Here is a 16,310-nt window from a genome sequence, read left to right as displayed (position 1 = left end):
CACGACATAATTTTGTATGATCTTATCTTATATCTTATTGAAAAAATTACAACACAATCATCATACAATACATTTTGACTTTTTTCTCTTATACTTCTTATTTTATACCTTATTGAAAAAATTATACGATACAACATAGTTTGACAATATGTTTCATGCTACAATATACATGAAAATAATTCCACAATATAGCACTATTTTTTTTTTTTACATCCATAGCATGCCATTAGAACTCCATCAAAAACAGCTAGAAAGCTGATGTGGAGGCTTTTTTGGTAGTTTTGCACAAATGAAAACTAAAGGGACCCAATTCACTCAAAAAGCTAGAGGGACCCAAAATAAATAATAATAATAATAATAATAATAAAAAGAGGTCGAAAAAGGGGTGAGGCCCCAGTTGACCACCCACCCCCGTTGACATCACTGAACATTTCAAACCACATTGGCGACAATGATCGGGGGTGGGGTGGCCAATGGGGGCACCCCCTTGGCCACCCAACTCCCAATCAATGTTACCGAACTAGTCTGAGTCAAATAACAACGGCTGGGATCTCTATTTTGGGGGGGTGGGGGCACCTCCATTGGCCATTCACCCCCCGATCAACGTTGTTGATGTGGTCTAAACTAATCGGCGACTGGTGGGATCTCTTACATTTACTCAACAAGTTGTCGTAAGTGCAAAACTTTCCCAAAAAATCCATCGCATCTGCTTTTCAGTCCATTTTTTAGTGAAATTAAACGGCATGGTGTGCCGTGTAAAAATTCTCTTTTTCACGCTATGGTGAAAAATATTTTCATTGTGTTGCAACGTGAAACAAATTGTCAAACCGTGATATACGATGTAATTTTTCCCATCATATTTTATACTTTGATATATATGCTATACTCAATACTATTATTTTAACAAGAATTCAATCTGCAACTATAAGGGGTTGAAAAGTCAAAAATATTCTTTATTCTGAATTTAAATGTTTATACAATTTAAAATAATAAGAAAAAAAATTGAAGGACAATGTTATTCATTTGATACTATCCTCCTTCTTTTCTTTCTTCCATGCGTCAATCTCTATTTATTTTGTTCTCTCCTCTTTAATTTAAACTTCCATCAGTTCCATGTTTTATCTTCAACTCTTACTTTTTATTTTCTCGCAATTACTTTGTTTTCTTTCCTCCTTCAAGTCAATTAATCCATCCATAAGCATATTCGAAAAAATCATTACTATTGTCGCGCAATACAGACAAATAGAGCGTAGTATAGAAATGGCTAGTAATTTAGTTTTAAATCTCTCGTGATATAAGCTCATCAATTTTTTCTTTATCACATATACACGCCATATGAATTAAAGTTCCGATAAATTCAGACTATCACATATCAAAACGAAAATAAAAATATCAAAAAAAAGGGAAAAAGAAAAGCCTGGGCCCAGGAAAGCCTATATCAAGGTGATCTCTGGCCGCTAGAAGCCTGGATAGGCCAGCAGCAGCTACGGGTCCTGTAAGCAAGGTCAGCCCAGCTGACGGCAAGCCCATCTAGGCGCGACCTCGACAGCGACCGTATCTCGCAAGATCATATTTCAATGGTGGAGATCTAGCATCTATGTTTTGAATACGCAAGATCATAGATGCTTGTTCGAACCTCCGTACGGAGTAGCTAGCTAATGCTGGGTGGTATGGCCGGTTGAGGGTAGCCAACCTGGGTAAGGGTCTACTGTAACCTCAGTAGGGATCACCCGAGGCCAGATCGAGGCTCAGAATACCACACTGTTGCATCGGGAGCATGTAGACGTCCTAAAAATCTAACTTGCAGTACATGAACAGCGTTGTACTTCACCTGAATATATTGGATAAGAACATTGTTTAAAATTTGTGCTTGAATCATACCGTTGTGTTATTACTGATATAGGAAATTTGTACTTCAATTTCTCTTCATTTTGAATGACTGTAGGATATATCTGTCGCTCGTGGTTTATTCATTACAAACATCTGCAGCAAAGGCAGCAAATATAATTGAAAGCGTAGTGATTCCTACATATTCGACCCTATAAAGACTAAGCTGATAGCATTTAAGGCTGTGTAAATTTAATGTAGCGGCAACAAGTACGTATATCAGCCATTCTCTAAAGGTTGTATTACAGGAGTCCTCAGATCATGGCTCATGTATCAGGTTACGGCTCTCATCATCATATAACTAATGGTCCTATACAATGTTTTTAACATATTGCGAACCATGTATAACTTAGGAGTAAGAGATTCCGAGGTTGTCATCAGACATGTCCCAGAAATAATAAGCGCCCAGCAAAAATCAGACCAAGCTGTATGAGAATCTGACTGGCGACTCTCCTTGCTCCTGCCTCTTCCGCTGCAATATGCTCAGCTACATCAAAGTGACCTGCGAATGTTAAATTGAAAACGTGAGTTATAGTGCCTCGGTTATGTACTACCTGTCAAAGCCTTCTTCACTCAAGATATATGATTGGTAAGAACAGTCACAATATAGGTACTTGAGCATAAACTGGGATTGGGCACAAACCAGGGCATGTTTTGAGAATATTTTTACACGAAAGATATAGCATGCCGTTAGTATGACTGCAACCTGGAGAATGCGAGGATAAGTCGACTCAAGGCTCTTTAGTTTAGTCAAATCCATTTCATTCCGGTCGGTGATCTCATCATACATGTCTTCCTTAATTCCAATTACCTTGGTATTGTTATCCTCTCTATGTTCAACCTTAACCGTGCCTTCAGCGGACCAAATCTGTTCGACAGTTCCATAAGATATTATTAACCGATAAGAGTTACCTCTTTCAGGGCCATAGCTGCAGCCTGCGTGAATGGTGTCTCGAACGTCCTTGATGGTGGCTCTGTTGTAGAACAAGAAGTGGATTAAGACGCCGTCTATGCAGTCAAGAACCAAGTTGGTCTCTCTCAGGCACGGTCCAGTGCAGTATTCCAAGGTGTGCTCGGGTGGTACGTGGAGGTCACCACTCTGATCCAACCGATAGGACTCTTCGCAGCTCTTGTAGATCTGAAACATTGTTTAGAAACAAACAATTCAAAAACAGGAAGATATGTATTGCTACATTTACGAGCAATAAGGCCAAAACCATAAATGTCAACCAAATTAATCCCTGCAACTAGATTACAAACTTTCTTCTCCTCTTGTTTGTTTACGTTGGTGTGATTCTACTTACATATTTGTCATTGAAGCACAGCAGTGCTTTTGCAACAATCTGAGACGGGTCGCTGAACTCGCCTTCTTCACCAGTTCCGGGCTCGTGGACTCCGCCTTCCTCGCCAAACTGAGGCACGTCTCCCTCCGCATTCCCTAAACCACAGCAGAAGACAGATACCAAGCAGAGGACGGCAATGCAGAAGCAGAGTTTGGTGTCAATCACAGCAGAAGCCATTGCCAAAATTTTGTAGGAATGTGCAGAGAATCCTATAGGAGTTTGATTATATAGTGATCTCTATGAAGCTGTATATATACAAATGTGGAAGTTGGTTGATAAATTCCATGCCTCACCCCATTGGATCTCCTGAAGGATCAACCAAACCTTTCATACTGTTTTCTGTCAAATGTTTGATGCAAAATCTTCATGCCCAAAAATTAATATTAATAAAAAAAAGTTCCAACTTTTTCCACGTATTAACAATCACAAAATGGGCAAATTTGGTGGGTTTATTGAGAATGGAAAGATGAATGAATCATGCCTTGGTGCTCTTTTTGGTAAGAGATGGAGGGAAAGGAGAAGACCCAGAGAGAGAGAGCAGATGGAGTGCAAGCCACCAACTTCAACTGGCAATGTTGAGAAAGCCCCTTTATTAATTTCTTCTTGAATATTAAAAATCAAACCTAAATATTCATTCCTTGTTTGTATCAATTCTTGTACATCAAGCATAGGTTGGCTTCTCTGAGAATGTAAATTTTAACATGAATTTTCGTGCCCTAAGCAATCCCGGTAAGTTAATTTGCCGGTGCAGCACACAAGTCAAGCTTCTCTCGCGTATTCAAATCAAGGAACTTTCAAAGATGGTGATACTGGACGAAGATCATACTAAAATATGATGAAAGTGGAAATTTTTTCCATATATTATTTCAGAAGGAACCCTATTGTCACGTATCATGTTCCCTTAAGAGACGGTCCCTTGAGGGAATGGGACCACTTCCTACTCTACTAATACTATTGTAGATAGAAGCCTTCAAACTATTCGTTCATGGCAAGCGCGTTATATAAGAATATCAAACGACATATAGTTCATGCCATTAGGTCATCAGAATTTGAGGAAAAAAAATGAAATTCTCCTTTTCAAGGGCCCTCGTAGAATTATTACTGTCCAGTTTGATGTGATGAACTAAACCAAGCATGTTTTCACAGTGTTATGCATGAGCCATATCGAACTTCTAAAAAGTTATGACAAGATCAATTATAATCTAAGATCATCTAATATTTGTAAGAGACTTGGATGGGCCGAATCTGGGATGATGAGATGTGAGAGTATGAGATATTAGAGAGGCAAAAGGGTAAATAGAAGTAAAATAGAGGGTGCAGTATTTCTGGGCCCAGTCCATTATCAACCAAGTTTGGGACCACAGCTGAAACCTCGTACGTATGAGCCTTTAGAATCTGAGATGTAGATTGGCCCAGCTGACCTGCTTTTCCTAGACTGCCCCTATCCTTCACTTGGAAGAGCATGTGGAAAGCTCTGGCCAAGTCGCTGGGGGTCGAGTTCGTGCCCTTCGAGGAGAGTGGGGGAGTTCGATTTTGTGGGACTGATGAAAGACAAAGAGAAGGTGTGGGATGAAATTGTGAGGCATGGGCTTTACAAGACCAAGCTCTAGAGGACATCTCTTGTTTCGTTGCCCTGAGTAATGTTCTGCACTCTAAGTTTCAGCACGTAAGTAGCATGACCAAGAGCCGCGAGTTCGGGTTCTTCGCACTCACTGACACGCTCAAGAGCATCCCAATATGGGTCGGTAGGCTCAGGCAAATAAAGATCAAGATAACGAATAGAGCAGAGAGAATTTGAAAATGGTGTCCGTGTACTGCTTAAATGCATAATAAGGAGATATTTGTGAGAGACTACAGAGACTACAAATCCTACACAAGATATTCTCCAACAGCAATTTTTTTTTTTCGATTATAAGAAAGGTCCATGGACTTAGTAATTGAAATAGTAATTCTAAATATCTAATAAAGGGGCACAGATAGTCCCACTGAGTATCGAACCTGCGACCTTTTGATCACCAGGCGAGAGATGTACCACTGTACTATTCCCACTATCCATTCCAACAGCAATTATTTTGAAACTGCCATAGGAGGATCTTCATGAGTTTGTGTTGACTTGGTTACGGTATTCGCCACAATATACGGAACCGATCTGGTATTTCTGCTTCTGCCCTATTTGCTACTATGGGAATCTGAGAACAGTTTCTTATCCTTAAGGGATGATGTGTAGTTAATATTTGCTTCATTTCTTAAGCTTAAGAAATTATAGCCATCTATATGCTCTCAAAAGCCATAATTACTCTTTCTCTTCTAAACTTTCATTGGGGCTGGAGGTCAGGAATTCGAAAACTTTTGAGAGTTATAGATTAAGAATCCCACGTCGGAGAGTTAATATGTATCACAAAGTCTCGCGATCTCAGCAATCCTGCGTACAGATTGAGTAGCTCTCGTGTATATAAAGGAATTCTCAACCATGATGGTGGTAAAAATTCCTTAAGGATCAAACTGGTTGGCGGCCCAAACTTCAAGTATAATTTTTGCACGAAAAGAATATAAACAGATAGAGCTGCAAGGTACTTTTTACCAAAAAAAATTTCTATAGGCAGCATTATTTTCTTCAAGTGAGAAAAACCACAACGAGAAAAAAAAAAAAACAGCTAGAACAGATATTTGCCAATCTTGGGAAATTTTGAAAATGCAAGATATGCACACCCATGATATGTCAGCGCACGTGGATAGACTTTATCAACAGTCCGAAAGCGATTTGGAGCAGGAGGAATACATAATATATGAAAGTATATATGAAAGCTATAATTCAGCCAAAAAATAAAAGTATGAAAGCTACATAGTAAAAGAGAAGAATTCGGAGGAAAGGGGACTTGGTAGTTGGTATCATGGTATCTCTCTCGATTCAAAATATATATATATATATATATATATATATATATATCCTGAATGAAATTCTCACTGGGAAAGTTATCCTGGATTAAATTCTCACTATGATGAAGTTGAAACTGACAGATTCAATCGAGAAAATTTTCCTTAGCTCATTCACTGATTACTCGATTACATAATGTACATCTGTTCGCATCTCTATTCTCAATTGTCAAAAATCTCTTCCCGTATATGAAGAATATCAAAAAAGGATTGCAGAGACGATAACAAAACAAAATCATCAATCAATTTGTCCCCCACGGATGGGACACGGATTTTCATCGCCCAGAATTCCTGGGCAATTCTGATCACAGAGCTAATTTCATGGAACGGGTCTTTACTTATATAATGGACCGATATGAATCCTCACTATATTTATCTTTGGGCATGCATGCCATTGATTAGGTTATGTATTTGCCCCAGGTCGCTGGGTGCTGCAATTTGTTTCAGTAGTTTAGCCCGGTGATGTTGGGCTCGGGGTGGTGTTGGTCTTAGAAGTACGTTTTTGAAATTCAAAATTTGAATATTGAATCAAAGATTCCAACACTTTTCCCAAAAAAAAAAGGAGTATCTAATCGTACATGAAGTTAAAAATGGGAGATGCAAATCCACAAGAAAATAGAGATAATTTCTTATCATCGTGGACGTGTAACTGGTTACATATCAACGTGAAAGTTTGACTCATGGATTGACGATAAGGTTCGAAATTGATATCTAGACTATCTCTAGCGTCATTATTCGGTGCATTGTCGATACCGTGATCATGGATATTTAAAGAAGAGTTTTTGGGAATATAACAGAGGTTCATGAAATCCAATATGGCACAAAGAGAAGGGAAAATAAATGGATCAGTACAAAACGTTCCATCAATAAAAATCAAACTTATAACCTCTTAGTTCCAATAAGTCGAAAGCAAGTGGCACTAGCGCTAAACTCATTTCTCAAAATAGAAATCCCACACACACATTATTCCATGTCGAGGACGTTGCAACGTGATGTTGATGTACATGACTAGGAAAATTACAGATTGGCATTGATGGAGAGAACGAGAAAACCATATGATGGTTCTAGAATATAATTAAAGGTTGTTGGACTGAAACCGAAGAGTCATTTCGTGCTTAGTTTTTTGAGTCGTTTCTACACAAAATAGAGTCAAATAAGATGTCATTGGAAAGCCCTAGAAGTCTAGTTTTCAATGAATCAAACTGTTCGTAATTTGGAGTTGACTAGGAAAAGTTATTGTCATTTTCGTAAGTTGTGTCCAGAAAAATCCGAGAAAATAGAATTAGAGTTAGTGGGGTGTCTTGGGAAGTTAAAAAGTCCTTGTGTCATTGTTCTATAAATAGGATGATCGTGTAAGGATATGGGCAATTCATCTTTGAAGTAATCAATTTATATTCTAGAGTAACTCATTTTTTGAGTTATTTTTCTCTGATTTCGAATAACTTAAGTGGATTCCTAAGGTTCTTCGGGTCGTTTGCTCGTTGTTTTGGGGGCTTGGTCCTCTCTTCTCTCCTTACCGCCATCAGATTTGTATTAGAGTCGCGGTTCTTTCCATGGCGAACCGTCGACGTAGAGTACCTGACGTTAACATGGCTCCCACGGAGCGTGACCTTCGTGATGTTGAGATGGATGAGCTAAGGAGGCAAGTGCAACAACTCCAACAGCAACTTGAGCGTCTCCAAGCTAGAAACCGTGACGAGACACATCATGGTTTGGATGTTGGCGATGTTGGGGAGGTTAACCCTTTCCATGACGAAGATTCTGATTCGTCCACCGAAAGGGCTTCTTCTCGACTTAGCCGGAGGAATCGTTTTGAGGATTATGGCGCCAAAGTCGACATCTTTGAAGGTCAAATGCACCCATAAGATTTCATTGATTGGTTGGCTACCGTTGAACGAGTCTTCGACTTCGAGAACATTTCCGAAGAAAAGAAGGTGAAGTTAGTCGTCATCAAATTGAAAAAACATGCTTCAGTTTGGTGGGAGAACTTGAAGAGGCGTCGAGAACGTGAAGGAAAACGGAGGATTGTGACGTAGGAAAAGATGAAACGGGAGCTCAAGAAGAAGTTTGTTCCTGCAAGCTACAAGCAAGATATTTTCTCTCGGCTCTACAACTTCAAGCAAGAGGAGTTGACCGTAGAGGAATACACCGCGGAGTTTGAGCATCTCATGATGAAGTGCGATCTCGTGGAGCCCGAGGAACAAACCATTGCTCGGTACCTTGGTGGTCTTCGATCCGAGATTCGTAACGTGGTCCAATTGCAACTTTATTGGACTTTCGAGAATGTTTGCAAGCTGGTCGTTCGTGTGGAGAAGCAATCTAAGGAGAAAAGTACTCATAAGACCTTGGGAAGAGACGGGGTCTCTAACCGGTGGAGTTCTCCGACTCCGAAGTCATCATCGACTGGTAAGGCTTCTTCTTCCAAGGCTACAACCGCACAAGGTGGCACTTCTCGCAACACTTCAAGCACGATATCAAAACAATGCTTTAAGTGTCGAGAATTTGGTCACATCGCTTCCGAGTGCCCGAATCGAAAGATTATTTCCTTAGTGGAGGAAGCTAATGATGAGCCGGTGTATGACACTTACGACGACAAGGAGAATGAGGTTGAGCAAGAAGAGGTCACTTATGGTGATCAAGGGAAGGCTCTCGTCGTTCAACGCATCTTGAAGTCCGCACATGTTGAGGACGATAAGTGGTTGCAGCATAACATCTTCCACACCCGATGCACTTCCCATGGCAAAGTGTGCACGGTCATTATCGATAGTGGGAGTTGTGAGAATGTCATTTCCACTACCATGGTGGAAAAGTTGCACCTCAAGGTGGAGCCTCATCCGGATCCGTACAAGCTCTCTTGGCTCAAGAAAGATAACGATGTTCATGTCAATAAACGTTGCTTGGTGCAATTCTCTATTGGCACGCATTATAAGGATGAGATTATGTGCGATGTGGTTCCCATGGATGCGTGTCATTTACTTCTTGGACGGCCGTGGTTATATGATCGAAGGGTGATTTATGATGGCTTTAAGAACACCTACTCCTTTCTTTAGGAAGGTGTCAAGATTATTCTAGCACCTTGTAGAATGGAGGACAAGTCTAAGGCCGTCACGGAAGAAGGGAGCTCTTATCTCTCTAAATCTCAATTTCTCCAAGTCATGGATCGTTCTTCGAAGGCTTATGCACCCGTGCTCTTGGACGAGAATGACGAACGAGGGGATATTCCACCCGTAGTGAAGTCTTTGCTCGAAGAATTTCGAGATGTGGTGCCTAATGAGATTCCGTCGGGACTTCCTCCCATGCGGGATATTCAACATCATATTGATTTGGTGCCCAGGGCTGCTATCCCAAGTAAGGCGGCGTATCAAATGAGTCCAAAGGAACATGAGGAGCTTCAACGCCAAGTCGACGAACTTTTGCATAAGGGGTTGATTCGGGAAAGTTTGAGCCCTTGTGCAGTTCCCGCTATTCTCATGCCAAAGAAGGATCGATCTTGGAGGATGTGCATTGATAGTCGGGCTGTGAATAAGATCACCATCAAGTATCGCTTTCCAATACCGCGACTTGATGATTTGCTTGATCAACTTCATGGAGCTTCGGTCTTTTCAAAATCAACCTTAGGAGCGGATATCATCAAATTCGAATGCGTCTCGGAGACGAGTGGAAGACGGCATTCAAGACGAGAGATGGTCTCTGCGAGTGGCTAATTATGCCATTTGGCCTCTCTAATGCCTCGAGTACTTTCATGCGCCTCATGAACCATGTGTTGAAAGCTTTCATCGGCAAGTTCTTGGTCGTCTACTTTGATGATATTTTGATCTATAGTATCAGCGTGGAGGAGCACTTGGAGCATCTTTAAGAGCTCTTTAAGGTGCTTCGAAAGCAACGCCTATATGCCAACCTCAAGAAGTGTCACTTCCTCACAAATAGTGTCAATTTCTTGGGTTATATTGTCTCTCAAGAAGGCATTCGCATGGATCCAAGTAAAGTGGAGGCAATCGTAAATTGGCCGACTCCAAGATCTCTCAAAGAGGTCCGAAGTTTCCATGGGCTAGTTTCTTTCTATCGGAGGTTCATTGCGGGGTTTAGCACTCTTGTCGCTCCTATCACGGAGTGCTTGAAAGGAGGTGTATTCAAGTGGGACGAGGCGGCTCAAAAGAGTTTCGAGCTGATAAAGAAGAAGATGACGGAGGCACCACTTCTTGCCTTGCCTGACTTTGAAAAAGTCTTCGAGGTATGTTGTGATGCTTCGAATGTGGGAATTGGAGCCGTTCTTTCTCAAGAAGGCAAACCACTTGCTTTCTTTAGTGAGAAGTTGAATGGACCAAGGAATTATTCGACGTACGACAAGGAATTTTATGCCATTGTTCGAGTTTTGGCCAATTGGAGGCATTATCTTATTTCGAAGGAACTTGTGCTCTTCTTGGACCATGAAGCGTTGAAGTACATTAATGGCTAGCATAAGCTCAACAATCGCCATGCCAAGTGGGTGGAGTTCCTACAAGCCTACACGTTTGTGATCAAGCATAAGAGCGGCACTCAAAACCAAGTCACTGATGCTTTGAGTCGGATGTGTGGATTGCTTTCATCTATGTAAGTAAAAGTGTTGGGGTTCGAGATCATCAAGGAGCTTTATGAGGAGGATGTTGATTTCTCCAAGACATGGCATGAATGTTCCAAAGGCCCTTGGAAGGACTTTCTCGTACATGATGGCTATCTTTTCAAGTCCAATAAGTTGTGCATTCCTCAATGTTCTTTGAGGGAGACCATCATCAAAGAAGCTCACGAGGGAGGACTTGGAGGTCACTTTGGGCGAGATAAAACGCTTGCTCTTATTGATGCGCAATTCTATTGGCGGAATATGATCCGAGACGTATCGAGACATGTGGAGCGCTGCAAAACATGTCACATTGCTAAGGCTCATTCTCAAAATACGAGCCTTTACACTCCGCTTCCGGTCCCCAATGCACCTTGGGAAGATGTGAGCATCGATTTCGTGGTGGGATTAACAAGGACACAAAGGAACAAAGACTCGGTCATGGTGGTAGTGGATCGATTCTCTAAGATGGCGCACTTAGTTTCGTACCTTAAGACCTTGGATGCGTCTCATATTGCGGATCTTTACTTCAGAGAGATTGTCAAGCTTCATGGCATTCCGAGGACCATCACTTCCGATCGTGATACGACGTTTATGAGTCACTTTTGGCGTACGCTTTGGACAAAGCTTGGAACTACTCTTCAATTTAGTTCCTCCCATCATCCTCAAACAGATGGCCAAACGGAGGTGGTTAATCGAAGTTTAGGAAGCTTGCTAAGGTCCTTGGTGAAAGGAAATATTCGTCAATGGGACATGGTGCTGCCTCAAGCGGAGTTTGCTTATAACCGGTCTCAAAGCAAGTCTACCGGTAAGAACTCATTCGAGGTTGTTTATGGATCTAATCCTATTGGTCCGTTGGATTTGGTCCCTCTTCCAATTAATCACTCTTTCAGTAGTGATGCTGAAGAAAGAGTGAAGCAAATTCGGAGTATGCATGAAGAGGTTCGCAAGAAGATCATCCGGCAAAATAAGAAGTACAAGGAGCAAGTTGACAAGTTCAGGAAGCCGGCAACTTTCAAGGAAGGAGACATGGTATGGATTCATCTTCGCAAAGAGCGATTTCCCCAAGGTCGCTTTGGTAAGTTCAAGCCTAGACTGATGGACCTTTTCGCATTTTGAAGAGAGTTGGTGAAAACACGTATAAGATTGAGCTACCGGGAGACTATGGAGTTTCTGCGACTTTCAATGTTTCTGACCTATTGCCCTATGCTGGAGAAGACGAAGGGTTCGACTTGGGGACAAGTCTCTTCCAACCGGGGGAGAATGATGGAGAAAACGAGAAGACCATATGATGGTTCTAGAATATAATTAAAGGCTGTTGGATTGAAACCGAAGAGTCATTTCGTGCTTAGTTTTCTGAGTCGTTTCTGCACTAAATAGGGTCAAATAAGATGTCATTGGAAATTCCTAGAAGTCTAGTTTCCAATGAATCAAACTGTTCATAATTTGGAGTTGTCTAAGAAAAGTTATTGTAATTTTCGTGAGTTGTATTCAGAAAAATCCGAGAATATAGAATTAGAGTTAATGGGGTGTCTTGGGAAGTTAAAAAGTCCTTGTGTCCTTGTTCTATAAATAGGATGATCATGTAAGGATATGGGCAAGTCATCTTTGAAGTAATCAATTTATATTCTAGAGTAACTCATTTTTGAATTGTTCTTCTCTGAATTCGAATAACTTAGGTGGATTCCTAAGGTTCTTCGGGTTGTTCGCTCGTTGTTTTGGGGGCTTGATCCTCTCCTCTCCTTACCACCATCAGGTATCCTCGTCAAGCAGGTCCCAGTGGTTCTTTCTTGACAAGATTGGCAATGGCATCCCCATTCCCCAATGTCCCATTAAATGAGATAACCATGAGAAGGCAAAATATTGTATCATCCCAAGCTTATACGTTATCGAGCACATGATATATTCTTCTTCTTCTAGCAAGCAGTGAAGCAGATGAACTTACCACTTTTAACCAGGGTAGGGAATAGAGAAAGGTAAATAATAGGATAGGCAAAATTCCATTGGTAAAAATCGAATTAAAAACCTCTCATACTTAGTTTGGGAGTTGGTGTGGTTTATTCCATTCGAACACTACTTACGCCTAAAAAATAGAGAGTAAGGTTGCGTTTGGTTTCATAGTAGGATTTTAAAATTAGATTTTGATTTTGAAAAAGAGTGGTATAAATGGGACCCACCTTTTGACTTTGTATGAGTTATATTGTTTTATTGTGAAAAAAAATAGTATAAATGGGACTCACTCTTTGACTTTGTATGAGTTATTTTGTTTTGTAGTGGGTAGAGTTAAGTTAGAATTGTGATTCTAAAATTACATCCTAAAACCAAATAGGGCCTAAGTGCTTATTCAACCTCCCACCAAAGTCCCAAACGACTTTTAATTCAGATATTCCATTACTCGATTATGAGTGTTGTGCCATGCTGCCCCTTTCTTAGCAATTAACACACGAAACTTTATCAACTTCTTGTACGGAAGCAATCACTCCGTTACCATTGTGCATATGGAGACAAGAGTGTACCTCTCGGGTGTCCATTACCATTATGCATATGAAGCTATCTCTCTGAAAATTATTGTCTATATATATTGTGTGCGAATATAGTCTATAGATATTGATAGTGCATAATATAGATCGAAGCTCTCGCAATTTCTTGGAATTGAGTCACTATAATGGCCGTGAAGTCAGCCAGAGATTTTTCCACCAATCATCGGCTAGAAGTGTTAGCATGTATCTTGAATAACAACCCATGTCCATTTTTAGGCTCATTATAGACCCCATGTTTACGAGCCCATATCATCTGATATTTATGCAGCATCCTCATCTCACAACCATATATTCCTCCTTTTGTCATTCCTCTTCTTTCACATGGAGCAAACTAAAGCGGTGGCGCTGGTGGTCGGAGTCACGGGCATGGCAGGCCTGAGCCTCGTCGAGGCTTTGAAGAAGCCTGAGGCACCGGGCGGCCCATGGAAAGTCTACGGCGTGGCCCGCCGTGCTAGGCCTTCCTGGCTCCCAGCTTGTGGTTTCCTAGATGACTACATCTCCCTTGACGCAACCGACTCCAAGGACACGCACAATAAGCTTGCCCCGATCTCCCGTGAAGTCACCCACGTGTTCTGGGTGGCACTTCAGGCACTAGACAATGAAGAACAGAAAACAACCATCAATTCAACCATGTTGGTCAATGTTCTTAACGTTCTGGTGACCAGCCCGTCTCCGGGGGCTTCAGCACTGCGCCATGTCAATCTCCAGACGGGGACCCAACACTACATGGGGCCCCTGCACGAGTTATCAGCTCTCTCCAGCCACCTTGTCCCGCACGACCCACCCTTCCGTGAGGATTCTCCTCGGCTCCCATATCCCAACTTCTATTATGCCTTGGAGGACATTCTGCTCTCGTATGCACCTTCCATAACCTATTCCATACACAGAGCGTCTATCATAGTCGACGCATCCTCCAGGAGCGTATACAACGCGCTTCTCACACTAGCCGCTTATGCGGAAATCTGCCGGCACACAGGATTACCGTTCAGGTTCCCGGGAACCCAGTACACATGGGACCACTTCTGCGATGTGACGGATGCAAGAGTTCTTGCAGAGCAGCACATATGGGCTGCCACCACGGACAGCGCCAAGAACCAGGCCTTCAACTGCACAAACGGGGACTTCTTCACGTGGAAGAGCATGTGGAAAGTGCTGGCCAAGTCCCTGAGGGTTGAGTTCGTGCCCTTCGAGGAGAGCGGGGAGTTCGATTTTGTGGGACTGATGAAAGACAAAGGGAAGGTGTGGGATGAGATTGTGGAGAAGCATGGGCTTTACAAGACCAAGCTGGACGAGATTTCATGTTCTGTTGCTCTGAGTACTGTTCTGCACTTCACGTTTCAGCACGTGAGTAGCATGACCAAGAGTCGCGAGTTCGGGTTCTTTGGGTTCACCGACACATTTAAGAGCATCCCGGTATGGATCGACAGGCTTAGGAAAATGAAGATCATACCGTGAACCAGACGGCTACATATATGGAACCAATTTGGTATTTCTGATTCTGCCCCATTTTCTAGTCCGAGAATCTGCTAAGAAGTTCTTATGCTTAAGGAATGTAATCAAAATTTGCTTAATTTCTTGCTCAAGGAACTATAGCCATCTATCTACTCTCAGAAGCTATTATCACGATCTAATCTAGTCTACAAATTCAAAAACCATAGAAAGTTAAGGATTAAGAATCCCACATCAAAAAGTTAATGAGAAAATAACAGGTTGGGTATACCGCTACAATATTTATCACACAAGAATTCCGAATTTTTTTAAGGATGTGAGAGGACTGCACCAACTATGCCGAAATCTGAACCGCAAATTGGCTTTTTCTCCGCATGGGGAAAATACAATCTAGGTTTCTCTTGAAGGTTTCTAAGCTCTTCTAGTTAAGCTGGAGTGATTGAACTCCATTACAGAAGTCGTAGTGGATCAAGGCAGCCTTGTCGAGCTCTGCTTGAGTGGAGTGAAATTTTTGTGGCACAGGTACATCGCAGTACAAAAGCTGTAGTAAATCGGTAATATTTCAATAATGCTTGTTAGCGTTTTAATGGTACAATATTAGTAAGTTCAGAGATATTTTAGGAAAGGGAGAATGGCAGGAACGTTTTACTGTTACATGAGCTCGTTGGTTGGTCGGTACTTGGGAAGTGCTGAGAAGGAAAGAAGCGAAAGTCGGGTGGCAGATGCTCGTATGGTATTTACTAAGTATTCCGAGGTATAGCTTCATTTCCTGGCTGGCTATCAGGAATAGGCTATGTACTCTGCACTGAGCCTCTCCTTGGGTGGTGGCAACTCTGGTTTCTCATCGGGTATGCGGGGCTCCAGTCCGGTGGCCAGTGGAATTTACTCGTGGAAAGTCCCTGCGAGTGGTGATCTGCAAATTGGCCTAAACTGCTCATCTGTACTTTGTTTCGCAGGCATGGAATAGGATGATGCATCGAGGCATCTCATTCTCGGTTGAAGGATGTATGGCTTCCACAAGATGAAATATTAACACAGGTTTGTGGGAGCAAAAAAGAGAGTGGAAAAACAAGAACAGAGCAAAATCGAAAATGTATAGTATTAGGAATTACGAAGTATAATACTAGGAAAAACGTGAGGACAGTACAATCGTGGACATGGGGTTTGGTTGTACATCAATAGAAGGGTGTCGAATTATCGAATGGTGATAAGGTTTGGAATGATATACTAGCTGTGCTGTCATAATCTTGAATGATTTGGAATACGACGAGAGGAAATCAAGGACCTAAATTGATTCCATCTCCACGATCTTGCAACTTGATGTCAATGTAGGTACATGCCTAGGTAATTTAAGGATTGAAATTATCTTGGCATGATTCTCAATCATCTCAACTGCCCCGTGGACTTGAAGATCATGTCTGAACCAGATGACAAAATTTTTATCTGCTTCGGCGATGATGTTTACCTGAATATTTGTTTCAAAATTAATATTACGAACATGGAAATAAGAGACTTGGTGCTTTAGCAAATAGTTCAAGATTGCAAGGAGGCTCGATACTTGTC

At 41.6% G+C, this 16,310-nt stretch overlaps 3 protein-coding genes across 3 annotated transcripts; 2 read left to right on the top strand and 1 right to left on the bottom strand.

Annotated features, from left to right (window-relative positions):
* Positions 1-1,900: 1,900 nt before the first annotated feature.
* Positions 1,901-3,771, bottom strand: LOC116207119. Its single transcript, XM_031539980.1, has 3 exons — positions 3,192-3,771; positions 2,800-3,025; positions 1,901-2,389 (listed from the first exon to the last, which is right to left on the bottom strand). The coding sequence occupies exons 1-3, from the start codon at positions 3,405-3,407 to the stop codon at positions 2,265-2,267; spliced, it is 567 nt and encodes a 188-aa protein (XP_031395840.1). The 5' UTR covers positions 3,408-3,771; the 3' UTR covers positions 1,901-2,264.
* Positions 3,772-8,206: 4,435 nt separating this feature from the next.
* Positions 8,207-10,020, top strand: LOC116208956. Its single transcript, XM_031542534.1, has 3 exons — positions 8,207-9,115; positions 9,215-9,702; positions 9,783-10,020. Exons 1-3 carry the CDS (start codon positions 8,207-8,209, stop codon positions 10,018-10,020), a joined length of 1,635 nt encoding a protein of 544 aa, XP_031398394.1.
* A 3,539-nt stretch (positions 10,021-13,559) lies between these two features.
* On the top strand, positions 13,560-14,753 carry LOC116206985 (iridoid synthase CYC2-like). The gene has a single exon (XM_031539830.1). It carries the CDS (start codon positions 13,620-13,622, stop codon positions 14,751-14,753), a length of 1,134 nt encoding a protein of 377 aa, XP_031395690.1. The 5' UTR covers positions 13,560-13,619.
* Positions 14,754-16,310: the final 1,557 nt, after the last annotated feature.

The sequence above is a fragment of the Punica granatum genome, chromosome 5, assembly GCF_007655135.1.
Source record: "Punica granatum isolate Tunisia-2019 chromosome 5, ASM765513v2, whole genome shotgun sequence".
NCBI classification, from domain to species: Eukaryota; Viridiplantae; Streptophyta; class Magnoliopsida; order Myrtales; family Lythraceae; genus Punica; species Punica granatum.
This window is presented reverse-complemented; position numbering and strand designations above follow the sequence as displayed.